General features: G+C 33.5%; 2 protein-coding genes across 6 annotated transcripts in view; one reads left to right on the top strand and one right to left on the bottom strand.

Annotated features, from left to right (window-relative positions):
* The window catches only part of CadN (Cadherin-N), a 286,639-nt gene extending 273,264 nt beyond the window's left edge, over positions 1 to 13,375 (bottom strand). For all 4 annotated transcript variants that reach the window (XM_066405928.1, XM_066405931.1, XM_066405929.1 and 1 more), the window contains exons 1-3: positions 13,127 to 13,375; positions 2,896 to 3,992; positions 2,561 to 2,842 (exon numbers count right to left, since the gene is read on the bottom strand). In XM_066405928.1, coding sequence (XP_066262025.1) covers positions 2,561 to 2,842; positions 2,896 to 3,928 — 1,315 coding nt within the window. In that variant the 5' untranslated portion in view covers positions 3,929 to 3,992; positions 13,127 to 13,375. The remainder of the gene's footprint in view (positions 1 to 2,560; positions 2,843 to 2,895; positions 3,993 to 13,126) is intronic.
* A 4,406-nt stretch (positions 13,376 to 17,781) lies between these two features.
* olf186-M (Ki-ras-induced actin-interacting protein-IP3R-interacting domain olf186-M) lies at positions 17,782 to 19,195 on the top strand. Of its 2 annotated transcripts, none has more exons than XM_066405956.1 (5): positions 17,782 to 17,947; positions 18,199 to 18,363; positions 18,431 to 18,596; positions 18,860 to 18,927; positions 19,005 to 19,195. In XM_066405956.1, the coding sequence occupies exons 1-5, from the start codon at positions 17,925 to 17,927 to the stop codon at positions 19,045 to 19,047; spliced, it is 465 nt and encodes a 154-aa protein (XP_066262053.1). In that variant the 5' UTR covers positions 17,782 to 17,924; the 3' UTR covers positions 19,048 to 19,195. The 2 variants fall into 2 exon arrangements, with proteins under 2 accessions (XP_066262053.1, XP_066262054.1); XM_066405957.1 differs by having other exon boundaries at positions 17,782 to 17,943.
* The last annotated feature ends 2,143 nt before the right edge of the window (positions 19,196 to 21,338 follow it).

Below are 21,338 nucleotides of genomic sequence, written 5' to 3' on the forward strand. Positions count from 1 at the left end.
GGAAAACCTCAAATAACAAAATCAATGTTATATTACATATCTGTTATAAACAAGAGATCACATCAGTGCAATAAAACTACTCAGTAAATCTATGTAGCTTTCCTCTCGATATTGGATTTTCGAATAGTTTTCAATTTATTTCTGGGTTAGAAATCGAATAAAAAAGTTTGCTATTGAACTTAACTCCGATCTATATCTTCCTATAATTTGAAACTTCCGATTCGAAACGGAAAATTCCAACTAAGTATTTTTTAATTTGAAAACTTGAACGATAAAAATTAACTAGCAAATGATGAAATAATTGGATCAGTAGCGGGACTTCTTTTAGATTTCAACAATGACAGGGGATTTTTCCAAGTCAAGAATTTTGCCAGATTAAATCTGAATATATAAATAATACATCAAATCCATTCCAAAAGGTTTATGTCCCGGGACAAATTATTAAGTAGCCCCATATTTTAAAAAGGGTCTTTCGCATGTTGACAAAACGAAAGAGGTCACGCACTTACCTAATCCATCTTCCCAGGTATAAATAGAGCGACTCTATTTTATCGCTCTGCTTTCAACCAGGTTCAGTTTATATTTGCTTGTTCATTTTGTGGCTGACGGTTAGGGGATGTTAAATGGTTCAAGGAGGTCAATGAGTTGTCACATTTTTTGAATAATTCGAGGTTGTGGGCGTTTTTTGGGAACATAGTTTTAACCCTAAGGTCTAATGCAAAAAAGACAAATGTTGCTATGTCACCAGAAGAATATTTGCATGAAGAGGTTAGAACAACGGCATGTGCCAAATACTTGGTTTCCATCGTAATTATCTGCATGTGAAATTTAAAAGTACACTGATCGATCTACTAGCCCTTAAGAAGGAGGAACGAGTAAGGCATCATGTGTCTGTGAAAATTAACAAACTGGTCTCATATTGTGTGTACTCTTAAATAATATAAACTCCAACAATATTAAATTGGTACAACTAAAACCGTGACGCTATATAAAATGTCAACCAATACATATCCTTTTAACGTCATTTCCCGAAAATATATTACTCTCTAGATTCAAAAATCTGCTCCCTACCAGGATCGAATTCCTCAAAAAAATTTGCCGAAAATAAGAAAGTTGAAAATGCACAGCAGCGGATTTCTGATGGCCAACACGACCCCAGAGAGCTTTTTGGAACTCGACCATTGTGAAGAGCTGTGGGTCCGTAGTGAATCCTAAAAATGTTAATTCAGATGTAAGGACATTATCCATGTCACACGTTTTAAAAATCATCCTTTTCCATTTAACAAAAGCGGACTAAAGCACATTGTAAACTTTTTTGTGAAATAATTCAACAATACGAAAGGTCAAGTCTCGACAATTGAAAACCAAACTACGAACTAGTAAACACATCAATTTCTGCGAACGAGGCACAGCGTCTGTAAAGCCATATATTTTAAAAAGATCTTAGAGATTATGGGGATAAGGTTGTAGATCTGTAATCCCCAAGTTTGTCCGGATCACCACTCTTAAAAATAGAGAGAATGATAGCTTTGTTGCACTTTGAAGACTAAAATAAAATTTACTCCCAGGGGAGTAAGAAAATTACTGCCTGTAACGTAATCCTTCATTCATGTAACCAAATAACAGGTCAATAACACGAAAACTTTTGCATATTTCTTTCCATAAACTATTTCTATGTTCATTTAGACGAATTACAAGTGATACTATGAATATTACTGTTGATGTTTGAATAATTTTTAAAGGAAAATAAATATTCATTTGATCTGATACAATTTTAACTACTGATTCGCATGTCATAGAAGAAATCGAAAAAAGTGAATAGTTGGAAACTGAACAAGTTTCCGGAAGTTCTCCATAAATTTGTTTAGCTGTGCTCTTTCACACATATGTACCTCTCATATTCAAATATCATGCCATTTTCCCACATAGAACAAATGACAAAAACTGAATTAGTGAGCATACTAATTTCATTTCGTAGTTGAATAATGAACTCAATTAATCAATCATCTCTTGGAAAGCATTCTAGGGCTCTCTCCATTTAAATTTACGACACATAAATTTTCCACATTGCAATGGACACCGAATCCCCATTCTATTTGTTTGCATCCCAGTCAGGAAGATATTTCAGTCTACCTGTAGATTAAGTTTTTATCAAACATAATACGCACAGAAATTTTGTCCTAAAGAATCAGTGCCAAATTGCGCAAGTTTGGAATACACGAGCTTCATATTAAAGCATCAAACACAACGCAATAATGTTGGAAAATTTCATTTCTGCCCTAAAATTTAAATAATAATTTAATCAAAAAGCTGTTAAAAGTTACGACAGATAACTTCGTTTTATGTGTATTTAAACTAACAAACATGAACTGATGGATTTTCAAACAATTCGTTTGTGTTAAATTTTATATTCATCTATCGTCAAATAAACCGCGATTATAAATATTTATTAGTTGCTACTAATGGTTAAATCTCTTTTTTCGAACAAACTTTATGTAAAACCCCTATTCTTTGCGAATGTTATGCGACAAACACCAATGTAGTGAAAATTACAACTTACCCCCTTTCTCTGCATTAGTGATGGTGACCCAAAAATCGATAGTCTTCTCGGGTCCCAACTCTTCATAGTCCCATTTCTTCCTCACTTTCACAGACCCATTGGGCTCCACCACCACCCAGCTATTATCGTCCCTTATTTTGAAGGTCTCCTTTTCAGTCTCTTTTTCTAATTGAAACACCACTTTCCCTTCAGTGTCACCATCGGTTTCAGTAAATTCAATTCTCTTTGTTGGTCTTACTGCTCTGGTCACCCTTCGTTTCTCTCGATGAAGTATGTGTTCACCTAGAGAAAATAACGATGACAAAACCTTAATATGTGTTAAAGCAAACCCATACCTTCGCCGAGACTCTGCAAGTCTAAACCAGAAGACTCCTCCAAAGGCTTAAAGTGAAAGATCACTTGAGCAGGTCTGGGGGAAGTCCTACTGGGCATCCGTATATCATGAGCCTCAACCACTAACTCTAATTCCATCTCCTCTATTGGTTCCAATGCGAGCAGAAGATCTCCTGTTTGAGGCACAATCACCAGAAAGCTGGTTGGAGTTACTAGTCTGTAGGCAACTTTATCACCATCTGCATCTGTCGCTTCAACTTTTCCTATAGGGGAAAACCTCTTCCAATTCATAGTGACGTTATCTCCTTCCAACGAGCTATCACCAACAATAAATCTATAGACTTTCTGAGTAAATACTGGGCTATTGTCATTTTCATCTAGAACCTCAACCACAATATTTGTGACTGCCTTATTTATGCCACTAGTATCACTAGCTTGTATAGTCAGCACGTATCTAGGTACTTCCTCTCTATCCAGAACTTGAGCTGTCACAAGATACACACCCCCTGAGTTGTCTATAGTTACATTCGGCATATTCTCCCCAGTGATGCTGTTCCTGAGCATAAAAGCCTGGTCAAGGTTGCCAGCAATAACACTATATGTCACTGGAAAGTTGTGGCTAGCCAAAGCTTGAATCAGTGATAGCCCAGCCACTCTAGTCCCTGTAGGTTGATTTTCAGCAACTCTCCCCACAATCTCTTCACTATCATCTTTAAATTGAAGCATATTCCTCCTGTCTAGAACACATAGCTGGACCAAATGCTTCTTGGTGGTGTTTCCATCATTCTCCAGCACTAGTAAATCGACTGGCCGATCTACCAGAGGACTAACATCGCTGACGGTCATTATAGATCCATCTTGGAGCATGGTAAAGAATTCGCTAAAGCTAGAATTGACTAGAGTGTAGTGTTCGTTGAACTTTTTAACACTGTAGCCCGGATGGGCATCGTGTGGAATGACTGACACTGTATCGGGTTTCGCTAACGTTAAGATGGCAAAGGCTATTGCAATAGCCAATGCTTCGGTGGCCTTCATCCTGGCCTTTGAGTTTTTGTAATGTTTCAGCTGGTTGTGGGATGGAACATTTGGATGTAGTGACCTGAAAAAAAACATTAATCTATTTTAGGCAAAGAGCAAACTAGATCAAAGCGAATAGTTCTTGACACTCACACACGTTATTTTCCATGTCGACAATTAAATCGCATTCTCCAACAAGTTATTTTAGTAAAATTAAAACGTTTGGTAATAAAAATAGGACTCGAAGAATCTACGTGGGTTAAAATTGAAGGTATTTTTATTGTAGGTAACAACACACAGATCTTGAATGGCCATTCTTGTCCACGATAATTTACGTCTTAAGCACTTAACGTGTTTTATTTATCGGTTATCCGAGGTTACGAGGCAAGAGCTGTTGTTTATATTATGTATGTTTTATTAGGAAGTTTAGCTCGTGAAATTGAATGATATTAGTTGATTATGCTGGTAACTGTTTTATACATTTTTGTTTGTTACAAATCCATCCTTTTTTAGTACCTTACGGATGTCATTGGGTGTATGTTACAGTTACAACACTACTCTCACGCTAATTTGAAACTTATGTGATTTTTTAAATAACAAATTTTCTAACAAGAGAATAACTCGCAATGAACTAATAAGATGGCCCACGACATCACCAGACCTAAATCCATATAACTTTTATTCATGTGGTTATATGAAAAGTTTGGTGTTTACGACTGAAATTAATACAGTAGCAGAATTACATGAATGGATAGAAAATGCCGCAAAAATAATTCGAGAAAAAAGATCTCTTCTAACGGTATTTACAGAATCGAGGATAAAGTAACCGACAATTTATGTAAATGAGACCAATGACAACAATTTCAAACACCTTTTGTAGCTAGTTCTGGAGTGAATAATAATAATTAAAGGTTTTGTTTATTAAAAGTTTCATACCCGCATATTTCAGTTGTTTTTGAGATTTCAAAAAATAATGTTATATGAAGATTTTGCTTAGTTTTTTGAAGTCTATGATATGTTAAAAGGAAAACTCCTACTTAAGATTAACTCTGTATAATCCGTGAACCCAGTTATATTAAGAGAGTCTTTGGAACTTAAGAATTGGCGAAAATGTATAATAATCGTAGAAACTTCACGAAAAAAGGAATCGACCATATATTTCAAAAAATAAAAAGGATATTACAACCCAACCAGTACAGACTAATAAAGCTCGTTGAGACAATTAATATGATTTACTTTTTAAGGCAATTGCTCTGCGGCTTCTCAAGAAATTGGCAATCATAAATTTGAAAAGTGGTACAAAGTACGTACTCTCCATCAAAATTTTCTGGAAAGTTTTTAAATATTTCAGGTGTAATTTTCGATATAGTCGACTGAGATGTGGATCTTATATTGAATTAATATGTTATACTTTAATTAAATTCTTAGAAACTTGAAAATGCAGTTAGAGGCATCTTAATTTCAAAGCACTTTGAAAATCACTAAAATGGGTATTACCATTGCCCCTGTCTCAGAAGCTTTGATATTAAAATTCGGTATATGCAGGCCTATTATATAGATAATCGGTACGATTAATTTGTGGTACATTTTTAAGGCAGTTTCTCTTCGGATTCCCGAGATGTCGACGCTCAACGCTAGAAAAGTGGCAAAATTTCGTCGCCTCGAATACTTGTGTGTTGTTTACGATCGAATATACGATATATCCTACTTCGATAGTTGACGGACCCCACTTAAAGGCGATTTTGGCATCTTAGAATTTGAATTTAAAAGAATTTCATTTTCAACTTGATTTTGCGGGTGTGTACCAAAATTCAAAATAGCAAAAATAGGTACATACTAAGATGAAGCCCTAAATATTACATTAAATCCCTCAAAACATTTAACATCCTGTTTCCTCAGTTCCCGGGATGTTTCAAATTCACCTGCTGAATATCAAACTAAATCGTTGGATGAACTCATAGATCCAAAGACTACTATTAAATAACTAAACACTCCATGTGCAAACAAATGGCTAAAACCTTTAAAAAAAGGAAAATTTACATATACAAAAGTTTAGTGAGTGAAAATTTAAGAATTGACTAAGTAACTACTTTTTAAGACTCCAAGGTAGTTCACAGGTATGTAATATTTATTTTCCACCTAAAGTTGTCAGGAATTTAATCTAATTACCCTAATGTGAACTAGAATTTACTATAAAATCCTAGGGAAAATCTTACTTTCATTGGTTTATATGTAATAGTAGAACTTGTATCCAATTATTGTACCGCTAAAAGCGACATTTCAGAACAGTTTTTCCCGAGAAAATTTCAAGAGTCAATGGAGAGGAAAAATAAGGATCAAGTTTAACGTTGACCGGAAACAGAAACCCACAAATCGTTACCATCTCTAAAATAATTCATTTTCAGGCAAGAAAAAGGCTAATAAACTAGAACATAAGGCCGGAAAGTTAGGGACTAAGAATAGCTGACGTCTCACATGTTTTCTGCACGTGCAGTACACAGTTAATGCATCAATTCACGAAAGGCCATTTTAAAACACTTAAAAAGAAGTCAACGTATAGTGTAACAACTTTTTAATCTCTCTTTTATCTTATGGCCAAATGGACTTCAGACATCATTCACTGAGAGACCAAAAAAGAAGAGATATTTTCGTATAGATAAAGATAGATTAGGTTTTAGGATGAAGAGATTAAGTAAACGAAAAATTTATTTTGTGTAACAAATAGTTTAAGTTAGTAGCGTTTTCACAAAAGCAGGTACAATAAATATGAAGTAAGTTATGGCATTACACAATGGAAATTTGAAAGGAAATCTTACTTATGGCCATTTCGCTGATTGCAATTGGGTATTATAGGTAGATAGAGAACAGAAATGACTATAAATAATCACAAAATAAGACAGACAATTGAAAGACTTAAACATAAAAATTTATTTGAGTTTGAAATATAAGTCTAAGTCAACATATAGGAAGAGATACTTCAGTTTGTGACATGTGTTTAACAATGCGGTGCATAATAGCACAATTTCATTACTATTGTTAAAAAATCATAAACCAGGTACACATTTTATAACCAAGACATTAAGCCAATGTTTCCCAATTGTTGTAATACAAGATATATTGTTCTTCATTTTCCTTAAAGACAATATGAGACACTCTTCCAAACGAAAATACCAAAGTTGACAAATAAAAGAAACAATTTCGAATACTTCCAGCTGCTACATTAGCATATTCGGCGCTACTCGTTTGATTTGTAGCTCTCTTTGGCCTTTCGCCTTCTTACTACGTCCCATAAATCAATCCATAGTAGCTGCAGAGCTAAGATTCTATTTGTGCTGCTTTGCATGGCCTGAATAACAATACATTCGGAAAACTTCGCAATCAAACACATCATGGAAACCTTCTTCTTCTTCCACGTCTTCTTCAAGAAGAACACTGAAGCCTTAAACGAAACTCTAAATCTTAAATTCAATTCAAATACATCGTGCAGGATATGCATTAGGGGTTATAAACTGTGTCCTTCTACACATTCTGGGAATTGCCTGATTTGCTTTTATTATCCAGCGGTTAAATTTAGATGCAACTAAACCCACTGCCTGGATCTTATTAGAGCTAATAACGTCTAGGGAGCATAGTTAAGAAACCCGTTTACATGCCTCAACGGTTCTATATCTCATGGATTGCAGCTGTAGATAAGTAAAAATTGTTAGTGTAACGTGACATTGGTACAGCCTTAAAAACGTATAAAGTTATTCGTAGCTTGCCAAAAGCTATTAGGTAAAAATGTCTTAAATTTAATTTCTTTTTGGAGATTTTTAGGTATCATTTTACCGTCAAACTCACAAGATGAAATGTCATGCACGAGCCGCAAGCGAGGGCGGCAAATACTCGAGTGTGTTACGAAACTTTTTACTTATTAACCATTGTATCTTACGCTTTGCTCCCACAACTTATGCTTGAAACAGCACCCAAACTTTTACTTAACTTATTACATCAAACTGAGCATCTTACTATCACATCCATTAGTTCTCTTATCAATAAAAGTATTACATATACAGGATGTTTCAGAATAGTATGTCATAAATTTAAGGGGTGATTCTATGAGTGATTTTGAGAAAAAAAGTTTATATGAACCTAGGTCCGTTTTCGCTTTCTGTCTGAAATACAGGATCTTAAAGTTTGCTATATTTTTTGTTTTTTTTTTAATAAGGCCGAACCTGCATTAAATATTTTTATCAAACTTGGTGGGCGTAAGTTAGGTGTAGAAACACTTCTTTTAAGAGACAAACAAATTTTTAAATTTCAACAGTGGCGTTCCCAAGGCCATGGCCCTGATTATTTTTTGTGAAAAATCTGTTACGCCGCTGCTTTTTCAAAAAACAAAAATCGTTTTCTTAATTCTAGTTCGTTTTGTTAAAAAAAATGGTCTCTTGAATTTTTTTATAACATCGAGCGTTTTCAAACAACTAACAGATTAGTTAACATTGTATGTTATAATAACGATCAAATTAGTTATGATAATACTTAATTTGTAGCAATTTATAACGACTATTCAGACAAAAAAAAATTAAATAAATTGCTGAAAATGTCCTCCGACTGCAATGACCCATGTCTCAGTCCTTTTCTCATATTATCGCGCACTCTTTGAAAAATTCCCGGAGTATTTCTAATAGTGTTACAAGAAGCTATTATGCGATTTTTTCCATGGCTTTGGGAGCGCCACTGTTTAAATTTAAAAATTCCTTTTTCTCTCAAAAGATATGTTTCTACACCTAACTTACGCCCACAAAGTTTGATAAAAATATTAAATGTAGGTCCGGACTTGGAAAAAAATAAAATAAAAAATATAACAAAGTTTAACACCCTGTATTTCAGACAGAAAGCGAAAACGGACCTAGGTTCATATAAACTTTTTTTCTCAAAATCACTCATAGAATCACCCCTTAAATTTATGACATACTATTCTGAAACACCCTGTATATCAAGAGGCTATTTTTTTCTTAGCTCTTTTCCTTAACTCAAGTCATCAAATACTAGAATACATAACTCGTACCATTTTCAAGATATTGTTAGTAGTGCTGAGGGTATTCGAGTAAACGTGTCCAATTTATTGTATACAGGGCTACCTTCATAAAGAAGAATCGGAACTAAATATATTATCTCCATTTGTGGTACATTTGAGTTTGATGAGTATTTATATTCTAAGAATTTTGCGTGGGTCAAATGATTGTTCTCATTTCGGCAGTCCACTAACTATTCAAATTCAAAATTACGTCCCTTACATTCAGAGATCAACAACTTGAGATATTCAAAAAAAGAGTAGGTATAATAATATACAGGGTAGAAAGACTATATTTTTATACCTCCTTTTTAGGCCAAAAAGCCGTTCATATTATTATGGGGTCTTTTGGTCTTGTATATTATCAAGTATATCCCCAGTATATATCCAATCAATCTCTGATAACAATATCTCTGTAATCTAATAAACCTTCAAAAATTCTCGAAAACCACAAAAAAAACTAGATAAACATCACTCACGAAAATTGCTTCATTATTCTAAAAATGGCGGGAAACGCAAAGAAAATCATCAAAAATTTCCACAAATATCAAACTAAAATCCTATTATGTCACTCAAAAATCTCTCTAAAATTCTTTTAAAAAATCAAAAGTTTATTAGAACTTGAGCACACTTATAGGCTATAAGAACACAATACCTTATTGAACCCCACCTTTAGGAACCACTCAACCTTCTCATTAACATAATTTCATGTGAAAGGGATCACGCCGGTACCGGCACCCTACCATCCTTCGGAATTTTATACGCCCATTAACGTTTTATTCAAGACAAGACCGTGTGTTGACAGATTTGTGTTTTTCTTTATACCTGTCGTTCCAAATGCCTTTGAAGAACCACATTATGAGGCTTTATCTTGTTAAACATCGAGATACAAAATGATTTATTGTGGCCAGTAGGCAAAGGGAAGTGATGAAGTCTGACGGTCAGTATTGGTTCTGATGGCGATCTTTTGATTATGAAGAATGGTTCCATTATAGATTGTGATCTAAGAGATGATATGCCCATAGTGGAGGTTAGTTTATCAGCTCCGCTTGAATAAATCTCCATTTAATTATATTAATAGGTTTTTTATTCGACCTATTTGGTCTAGATTAATTTCATGATGTAATATGCTAGAGATATACGTTTAGGAAATATTCTGAAAACATGTCTTTCTTCTACGTATTGATTTTTAATAGGGTGCACGTATGCGTCGCAGCAGCACCCTGACAACGTGTTCCGGCATTCGATAGACGCGTGTCAAGGGGTGATACCCACCTTTTTTTGTTCAGCATTATTAACATTCCAATTTATATTAATTAAAAAGATAAATTAATATGTTGAAATTCAACAAAATTTTTAAAAAATTCAAATTTATAATTGAAAGATAAGTATTAGAAACTCCTAGATATTGAAACACCCATCAGACCATCCAGTTCGGAATGAATTGGACAAAAAGCATAAATTCCTAAGGCTGAAGACTCATCAATTTAAAGCAGAGATCTGGAGGGATCCAAAAAACTTACTAAATGCCTATTCATATACCCTACGGCCACTAAACATTTGTTTATCTTAATATAGATATTTATCATAAAAAGGTCACAGCTAAACGCTCGAATAAGTTCTGGATAACACGACTATCCCTACCTCTTATCTCACACACCCACTGGAAATGGTCCATTATTAATAGGTTTATCCGTCAGTATATTCCAATTGCAATTTTTAAAAACCAATAGGTCCATTTCAAACTTCCTGAACAATAAACCAAGAGATTTCTGAAAGAATAAAAATGTAAGATAGAAATTTGTGTTTTAATTGTGAAAGAAACCAGTAACGAATTATAGAAAATTTATTATGAAATTTCAATACTGAAGATGGAGAAAATACATCTTGAAGCCAAGAGGTCAAACCTGGGATTCCCAATTTTGCCGATCATGTGTATTATGTTTTACATCATGAAGCCACGAATTAGAACTACAGGTGCTCTTTTAAAAGCAGAGTCTTATCAAATTTTAGTGTTCTTTAAGCACTATAAGACGACATAACCAATATCTTAGAAAATAGTTCACTGACCCTTTTAATTAAACCACGTTCCAACATGTTGGATAGTATGATCTGAGTATCTTCATAGTTTGAACAAATAAAGATTAATAAATAGATAAACAACTCCCATGAATAATATGAAATCTAAGTTAAAGACAATTCTTGGCGCACATGTGCTCACATAGGCTGCCAGCTCTTTCTGCTCTCCAAAATCTCTGCTTTTCTCCTAATGTCACAAGATCTCTTTAGTACCCAAAGGAGGATTTTTCAAAATCTTTTTACCTTTTGAGCTTATTCATGAGCTTATTTAATTCTTTTTGTTTCTAAAACTGCGCTTTAGAGCCATTTGCCTTTTACATCTTTCTCAAACTCTCTTTTCATTATCTCCTTGCACAGGTGTTTATTAGAATGGTAGTTGTCGTTTATAACCCGCATTTATAGTGTGGTGGTTAGTGTCAACTTGCCTCTTATTGAATATTTCCATTTTCCTCCTTTCTTAGGTGGCATAATTTTTTTTGTTTTTCAAGTTCCTTGCCTCTACTCATTTTCTTTTTTTTCTCAACCTCGGCTGTTTTCTGTGTAGAGCAATGGATTTGCTTTGCATAGAAACCAATCATATCCCTAGATCAGCCACTAGACCTGTTTTAAATATATTTAGAACAACGTTAGTTCCATGGAACATCTGTGCCTTAAAAGCCTATAAACGAAAACTGCTGCGACAATAATTGTTGACAGTTTCAACCAGAACATCTTGAACATTCTCTAATACAAGATTTTTGTCAACTCCATGTCAGTTTCTGTTGACACCTTTTTCATAGTGTTGATTGAGTATATGTTAACATATCTCACAAAATGCTGTAACAGTAGATTTTACATCTAGGTGGAAACTGTTTCTTTTCTGTCGAAATCGTAAATTAAGACGCTTTCGCACGTGTTAGATACAATATTTTTGCTAAGTGCGTGTATTTTATTAACTTAATATATTCTTCTGTAAGGTTAAGTTTTAGCGCTTCTTTATTGCTCATAAGGAAAAACTTACCGCACGCTCGTATATTAGTTAATGATACTTTACTGCACACTATTTGCAATTGTCCAGGAATGGATGAAAGAAAAAACATACACCAATTTAAGGTAAAAGAGGCCTATCCATTGCTATCTAAAACCGCTTCAGATGTATTCCAATGAATAAATGAAGCAATCATCACATATACCATATCCCTATGCTCTTACATTATTTGTATTTTTGTCTAATAACAAAATAGCACAATTACTTATCCAAAAACAAAATCCCTCTGCGAATTTGCATGTCTTTCATCCCTCTTCAGGAATTATCGGCTGAGTTATGGACATCTCGGACAGAAGATTTATCATGATCTATCAACGATCTCCATTAAAAAGATAACTTAGGAACAACCATTTAATCAATGACTGATGAGTTAACGACACAATTCCATGTTCAGATTATCATAATTTAATGTAGGTCTCATTAAGGATCTTCTGCTGCAGCATAATGTAATTATTTGAATAGGTGAAATGGTACAATAATACACATAGGTAATAAATATGACGGGTCATTACACTATATTGTAAACAATAATAAGAAGCGAACGTTAAATTTAGATTTTGTTTTGAAAGGACTTACCGTGAAGGGATCAAAAGGTCCATTAATTGCGAGTTTTTTTCCTCATTTGAGAGCAAATCACCCTCTGCAAAGCGAAAAATGAAAAAATTAAACGTAAAAATGTAACAAGCCCGAGCCGAAGCACCCTTATAATATTCGATAGGATGTCAAGCATGAAGTTTCCCCTAGAAACGCGCAATCGCAAAATCCGACTTCCTGGCCATTACTTCATTTGACAGCAGGAAACGTTTGGGGCACTACAACCACAAATCTTTACAAAACCAGTTGAAAACTCCAGTCATCTTCAGAAAAAAAACTTATCTTTCGAAAAAATTCAAAAATTCTCTCCTTTCATTGGACACTATTGAGCGCGAATCTCTAGTTGATATAGCATCATTTAAATCATTCGTATCAATCCGCATAACATAATAAAACTCCCAACACTTTCCATAGAAAGCTAGTCAAAAACCGCATTTCTACCTCTTTAACTGCCAATTACCTCTAAAATCCGACACAAAAAGGTGCGCGAGGCGCTCCTGGCTCCAATGGAAGAACTCTCACTTAAACCCACTACCAACACCAATTACATCCCTAACTGCTACTAAACAAATCCACACAGGTTCACTTGCCGTCCATCTTGAGCCCGGAAATAATCCAAAAACCCCCGGAAACGCGTATATCGCCGCAATTCACCCGCTTTAGCTGTCAGACCAATCAGAGAAGTTGGCAACACGCCCGACCTGCTTTAGGACCGCGTCACATCGATACTACACCAGACGGAGTCGGAATGGGAATCTCGCGCAATCGGGATGGACGATATGCGACGTTGCCCGATTTCTGGGAGGAATTTCGGGAGCGACCGGGATCGACCTGCGAAGCAGTCAACCTGAGGAGGTGGGTGATCCTTGATTAAGATTTGTGATGTCGCGTGGACTTCAGGGGGAAACGCTATAGATAAATTTGTCGGGTTTTATTGAATGGGACTTCGAGGTTGGGCTCGAGTTGATCTTGGTGTGACTAAAGTGAAAAAAAAATTAGTTTGGTATACGAATTGTAGAACTCATCGTTAATCTTGAAGCACCTAAAAACTTTTTTACTCGTAGAACTTCACGTGCTTAAACTAGCGCCCCACCTCTGATATCTTCGTTTGATATACAGTAGGTCAAAAAAGTATTCGTACCCTTATTAAGTTACTTTACTTATCTATGTATCTTTAATGGTTTTGCGAAATTGAAAAAATACGAAAAGGAGGTATAAAGTAGATTTAATAAAGAACTGTTTAAAGCAAAATAAAAGTTAACAAAACATCGAGACGTATTAATTTACTAAAGTCTAGTAAAATGTGCTAGAGCAATTCAATATCAAAATTAATCAATGGGTCAAAGAACCAAAAAATTAAATATGGAAATCAAGAAACTTATTATGCGTCATTATCAACAAAGTAAATTGGCAAGAAAATAACTAAAACGATTAATAAACCGACAAGTACTGCGTCATACATATTAAACAAATTTAAAAGTACAGGCCTAATTGAAAACACGTTCACGGCGCCCTGTTAAAATAACAAAGCGAGATAAAAATTTCATTATCAAACAATTTTTTTTTTAATTGATGTGAGTGTACCCTCCTTCGCTACTGAATTGGAATCTGCTACTGAAATCATCCAGAAATTATTAGAGTTCATCTAAGAAAAAGTAATATCCATGATAGAAAACTGAGCCCTTAGAATTTTTGTAAAAAGTAATTTTTTCAGATGAAAATAAATTCAACCTTTTTTGCTCTGACGGAGCAAATTTTGTGTGGAGAAAACTAGTGGAAAACATGAATCCACGAAATTTGCAACCAACAGTAAAACTTGGAGGTGGAAACGTCTTAGCATGGGGTTGTATGATTACAAATGGAGTGGGTAATCTTCGTTTTACCAAAGGAACCATGGTTTATGTATAGAAACATATTAACACAAAATTTACATTAAAATGTTACAAAACTTGGATTGACTGAAGATTATTACTTCCCACATGACTCCAAACTAATGCGCAAATGGTTGTTGTAGAATGTTTCTCTCCAATTAAAAACACCTCCACAACCTCCGGATCTGAATCCTATTAAACACTTTTGGGAATATCTTGATAGACAAGTTCGGATTCATAAATTTTAAAACAACATTCAGCTACAAGTGGTGTTAAAGGAAGAATGGAAAAAAAATTCTCCAGAAATTACCAATAACTTAATCAACTTCATGGCTTGTCGTTTATAAACAGTTATCAGGTCTAAAGGATACCCTACAAAAAATATCGAAATCCTATTTTTCTATTTTATTAATTAAAAACAATTAAAGTCAACTATATGTACGAATACTTTTTTGGTTGAAATGTAATATTTTAAATTATTATTTATTCTTGAATTGCAATAAATATTATTGAATTTCATGTTGCTTAAAGAATTCTTAATTAAACCTAGTTTATACTGCTTTTTTTAAGTTTTCGATTTCGCAAAATTATTAAAGATACATTGATAAGTACAGCAACCTAACAGGTGTACGAACACTTTTTTGACTTACTGTATTTCCGTCTTGTAATATTACGATCCAGTCTCAAAATCTGCTAATTTGTTCGCTATTGTTTTGGTCTGGACTACCATTTGCACCATCAATGCGATTGCAGTTAAAATAGTTGTTGACAATATCCCTCTTATTTATGCAGCTGTTTTAAAGCGTATGAGAGCTTAATCTTCCTCTCTTTGAGCCTCAGTAGACTCTGTAAAGGAACTCTTCTAAGGATTGGTTACATCGAATGTTATGAAGCATAATTTGTTTTCAGGGAAGTTAACGTGTCAGTAGCTATGTTGTTTTGTAAACCTTTTTTCCAACTTGACTATAAGTTCTAATAGGTACCATCCCGTTAAATTTAGAATTTTTCAGGGACTTCTACCCACTAATGACGAAGGGTGAAATACATCCAAAGTCAAAGGACGGTGTAGAAAGTGAATTATCCCCAATAGCCAGAGGGTTCTTGTGGCATGGTCTGGAATGGTTGACGCTCCAGATCTGAACATGTTGCCTCAATTTACTCACTCCCACCTGAAAATATAACTAGGCTGAAGGTATGCGCACGATGCATTATGACAATTCTTAGGTATTCTACTGAAGTATATAATTAGGTACTAAGAAATAATTTTTCTAAACTTTCAAGGACTGGTCTCTGATAGTCAGGTACCATGTCATTAAGCATTTTTTTCACTTTGTTTTCTGGTGGGTGGGATCTCTTGACGATCGAAAATCGAGTTCGTTCAGTTGTATAATTATATGTATAAAACATCAACCTCACCCCCAAAATTGCCTAGTAATTGGCTTCGGAGTTATTTAAAAGGTATTATTAGTAATTGATTTTATGGGTGTTTACATTGTCTTGTAACTTGTAGCTTGCCCAACACTTAAAGAGCATGGATAATTACAGGGGTTATCATCAACACATTTCACGGCATTATTGTTTTACCAAGAAAAGCCCAAGCATCAGATTGTTTCACATGAGAGTCATTTTTTAATCAATACTGTTCATACGGACATATCGACCAAACTAAATTCTCCTGAGCCTCCCTGTTATGTGTCTATACGCGAAGCGCCTCATTCCCCTTGCCGATGTAATATTCTTAATGAAGTTTTGTTATAAGTTTTTCCCATTTTTGTCATAAAACTTTAAAGTAAATTTATTCCTACAAATCCATCGCTTGATTTAGAAGTTGCTTTGTCCCGAGTTAATCCTCATTAAAATGTCAAATAAGGAAGACTGTCCTAAGAAAAGACAAACTCAGCAAGGAAGATCCTCAGTAGCATGCTCGCTTAAAAATAAGGTGAATTGTCGTTACCACCATAAGTAAGTTTACTATTACTCCAAAGCTCCTATCTCTAGGTACATGACTTGGTAAAACATACATCTAGTACTATAGATTCAGTATCAGATAATCTTGAGGAATTCATCAAATTTAAAAAGCTAGAAATGGGAGACGAATTCAAGAATGAGCAGGCAAAGGGTACAGTAAGTGAAATGACCCAAACTTGCGGTCTTGAAAAAAACATTGAAGAGGCTACTAAGCATTACGAGAGGACGGCTAGTGACACTCATGATTCTATGCATCTAAAATTGCCTTAGTAAGTGAGATAGAAATTGATCTGAGTTAATTTAATTTGTAGTTCCATAGTGTGTCGCCAAAGACTGCTTAAAACTGGTAAGCAGCAAAGGGCCCAGTTCATTAAAGAACTTAAAGCACATGAGCTTTTAAGAGCAAGAGCACTGGATGGGGTACGAATTCACAGGTAAACACCCGAAAACGATAAGAAAACTGTTCATTGATAGAAAATATTCCAAAATTGTAGGGAATTTTGCGATCCTATTTTCAGCCCAGTGAACCCAAAGGAGTTGATAGTTTTAACCAAAAAGCAAAAAGAGAAAATAGAACAGTTCTTACTGAGAACGTAAACGACCGATTTTCTTCTAACTTTAAAAAAGCAATAGAATCTTAAGAATTAAACTGCTTTTATTGCAGCTACATATATTATCAGTTTAATCGAACCTTATATGTGTGTGCATTAGCATACACAATTTATTCAATTTTGAGACTTAACTCTCATTCATACCCAAAGTGGCTTGTGCCTTCAGACGAAATAGATTTTAATGTAAATAGATCTCTAAAAGCCTCTGTGAAATGATATAACATATATTTATTATAGAATTAAAATTATGATACACAATGAAATGATTACGATTATTCAAAATTTCTGTTGATTTATTTAATCCGCGGTAAATCTGATCAAGTAATAAATCGGCTTAAGTACAAGTTTTAAAATTATTTAGAAGAATAAATACTAGTAGGGGTTATTGGAGCGGTAGAGTTGCATGTTAATTATTGCTTAAATTGAACATTAATTAAAACATAAATTTAAATTATAAATTGAAAAGCATAAATGGAACCAAGGATTCAATTATAAGAATATCATAGAAATTGTGAGGGAAGATCCAGTTAAAAATAATAAGTGTGGAAGGGATAAATGTGTCGTACGCACCTAGAACGTATTGTGTAGTTTGTGAACGTGACCGCTATCAAATCAAACACAACGTTGTCAAGCGCCATGTGATTGTCACTGTCACATACATAATTATGAGATTTGTTTCCCTTTTTTGTTATTATTGTTTTTATCAAATTATTCTAAATTAAAAATGTCCTATTTTTGATATTTACCTTTTCCTACGAGCTATTGTAATCTTATAAAATAGCTGAACACAGTAAATTACAAAAGCGACATGGAAAAATCACCTAAAAGTTGGTAAGTATGAAAATATAGTACAATTTATGTTAACGCAATGAACAAAAAATTTTGGCTAAGTGTAAGTGTTTTAAGCCTCAGGTTCAAATGTTGGAGAAAAAGTAGAAAAAAGATTTACCTATTTAAAAGTAAATTAGACACCTATTGTCATCTTGGTTGAAAACAAAAATATTAAGTCGCTGAATCTATCATTGTATCAATGTTGTCCAAGTAGACATTTGTGTGTTATAAGCCAACTTTGCATTTTCTAGTACTATGGCGGAACTTAAAAAAAAAAACTCGACGATCACTCAACAATGGCTAGAGAACTTGCAAAACCTTCAAAACCACCAAATGAATCATCTGCAGAATACTTCCTACTCAAACATGTATGCTCCACAACAATCATTAATGAGCAGACAAAGGCAACTATTAAGGTAGAATAACATATCTTTGAAACACATTAGAATTGCCATACTAAGAATATCTTCATATGTTATGCAGAGATAGTTCTGTCCAATCAGATGACAGCCACTGCAGTAGTGTTGAGTCAGTGTTAGAACTCAGGAAGCCAGATCCTGAGGAAGTATTGCTAAGTTTAGGGTTTGGGCCTAGGCGAAATTCACATAACATAGGGAGAATTCCTGCTAGATTTTTACAGCCATCCAGAGTAAGTAATACACTTAGTTTTATTCTAGTTAGAATATTTATGATATCTTAGATGAATAAGGAATTGTCCCACAGATTTTTTCAAATAAATTTGTAATCTACTGAGTAATTATTTGATGAATTTGCAATATAATTGATAATGATGTTGTTTTACAAATGAATCAATTTAGGTCATGGTATAATAATAGTAATTTGTAGCAAGGTTATCCAAATAAATTAAAACCTGGAATAAAATACAAAAAAATAACTTATTTTATATTTCAGTTAATACCCCAAATTGACATTAATGAGTTCCTTGAGAGATATGCTCAGAATTCTGCTGATTTACCACAGTAAGTATACCTAATTTTCAGCAAAGAGAAAATTATTTTTGTAATGAATTCTTTAAATGATTTGTTGTAAATTTCAGATCCATTCCGAATTCTCCAGTCCATCTAAAACAAAAGAATTAAATAATACTTATTTTAGATAATGTTTTAGTAATTAATTTGCATGGGTTTTTTCCTTTCTAAGGCAAATTTTTTTTATGGACTTTTAATATTGGATATCCTATTTGAGTCGAAAGTTCCTAATGCATTTGGTGCATTCTTGCCAACTTTATACTTATAGTAAAAAGTGATTAGACCTTCCTACTGAAATGCTCCAGAATAATAATTAATGATAATTTTTTATTATATTAACATATGTTATATACATTCCACCATTCCGACAAGAAATAATATCGAAACATTTCAGTTTATCTTATAAATCCATTTAATTATAGAAAGAAATACTACATACGCATGTGTTTCAGGATCACACTTCTACATTCCTTTAGACAATTAAACAATTTATAAATTTTATCAAGTTAATTAAAAATTATCAGGGTGCTTATATATGGTGTCTCAAAATTATTGAGTGCTGAAATTCTAGTTGAGTTAAATAACTGGTAAATGATGAATGACCATTCCAAATCACTAATTTTGGGACACCTTGTATTAAACTGTAGTGGACCAAAGATATACATTGAAGTTTCAAATTTTAAACAACATATCTATATTTACATTATGTCAATTATTACTATTATTATAAGTGCTGTTTTGTAGAATGTCTATAATCGACATTTTAAAAATAAGAAATTTTGATCTTGTAACTAATACATTAAATAATATAACTTATGTAAAATATTTTAAATTGGTAGTGTAGCTGCAGAAGGTGCTTGATTATATGTAGATCATTTTAATAGGCAGCTGAGTACACTACATAATTTCCCCAGATTTCGATACTGTGTAACCGCTAGCGCGTATCTTCATAACAATTGTTAGCAAGAAACAAACATTTCAGCACCTATTACTCAAAGTCAAAGTTCTGTGATACAATGGAAAACTGTTAAGCCTAATTGGTAGCCACGTGTCGAAATCTCTATACACCTCTATTTCTAACTAAAATTTCTCTATTGGTGTCTCTACCTTTAAACAAGATTCGTAGGAAATTTTAAACAAAAAGTGATTCTGCTATTTCATTAGATATATCTCTATTGATATTAAGCTTTTTGGTTGAGCATTAAATTTAATTAAGGTATTTTCAGTGAGTAATCAATATGAGACTTCAGACAATCATGTAATAAGTAGATAAAAACAAAAGATAAAGCATGACATTCCAGTTTTTTAATATTAATTCGTAGTAAATCGTATACTCCAAAGAAGTGAGACTAGAACATTCGTTCCAACAAAGAAGTGAGACTATTTTGGACCATCAAATAATTTAAATTTCCAATTTTATGTAAATGTACACCTATTTATTCATATTCCTATGTACTTTTTTATATGTGTTATTTATTGAATTTATGTAAGTTCGAGATTTAGTAATATCTGTTAAATGATTTATTTAAAAATATATATATACAGTAGTGGAAAAATGTAGAGCAACTTTTGAAAAATTAATATAATTAGAGTTGTAATAGTTATAAATATTTAGGTATAAGTTCAATATGAAGCCAGTGTATGTCGAAATACTGCTACAAAAAAAATCTTTATTTTAATTTATTTGTGGAATTTTATATTAACAATAGTATTTTTTGGTGGAAAAAAGTAGAGCAACTTATCAACTCTAGCAAATATTTGCCTTAAAATTTATTTCATCTGTGGTATATCGTTGGTCAAAATGCCTCGAGGCAAACATTTATCAGTGGAAATAAAAGAACGTGTTGTTAATTTGTATAAAAGTGGCCAAAAGCAAGCAAATATTGCAAAAAGATTTAATTGAAACAAATCCATTGTTTGTCGAATTATCTGACAATATCGAGTGTCCGGGAATATTGATGTAAAAAAGAAGTGTGGCAGACTCAGAAAAACCAATCGTTATCAAGATAAACAACTTTTAAAAATTGCGAAGAATGAACCATTTCTGGGATCGAACAAAATTAAGGGCCGTATTTCTGATGAGCTCGGTGTTGAAGTAACATCTAGAACAGTAAGAAACAGGTTACTTGAAAGTAATTTATTTGGAAGAAGACCAGCCAAAAAACCTCTTTTATCCAAAAGATATAGACGCGCTCGACTTAATTTTGCGCGACAACATTATCATTAGACAGAACAGGACTGGAAAAAAGTAATCTGAAGTGACGAATCAAAGTCTTGCTTATTTAATAGTGATGGTATCACCTACGTGAGGCATCCTAAAAATGAAAGACTCAATTCAAAATACACCTGTCCCACAGTGAAGCACGGAGGTGGGTCGGTAATGGTATGGGGTTGTTTTTCCG

This window comes from Euwallacea similis, chromosome 2 (genome assembly GCF_039881205.1).
Source record: "Euwallacea similis isolate ESF13 chromosome 2, ESF131.1, whole genome shotgun sequence".
Taxonomy (NCBI): Eukaryota; Metazoa; Arthropoda; class Insecta; order Coleoptera; family Curculionidae; genus Euwallacea; species Euwallacea similis.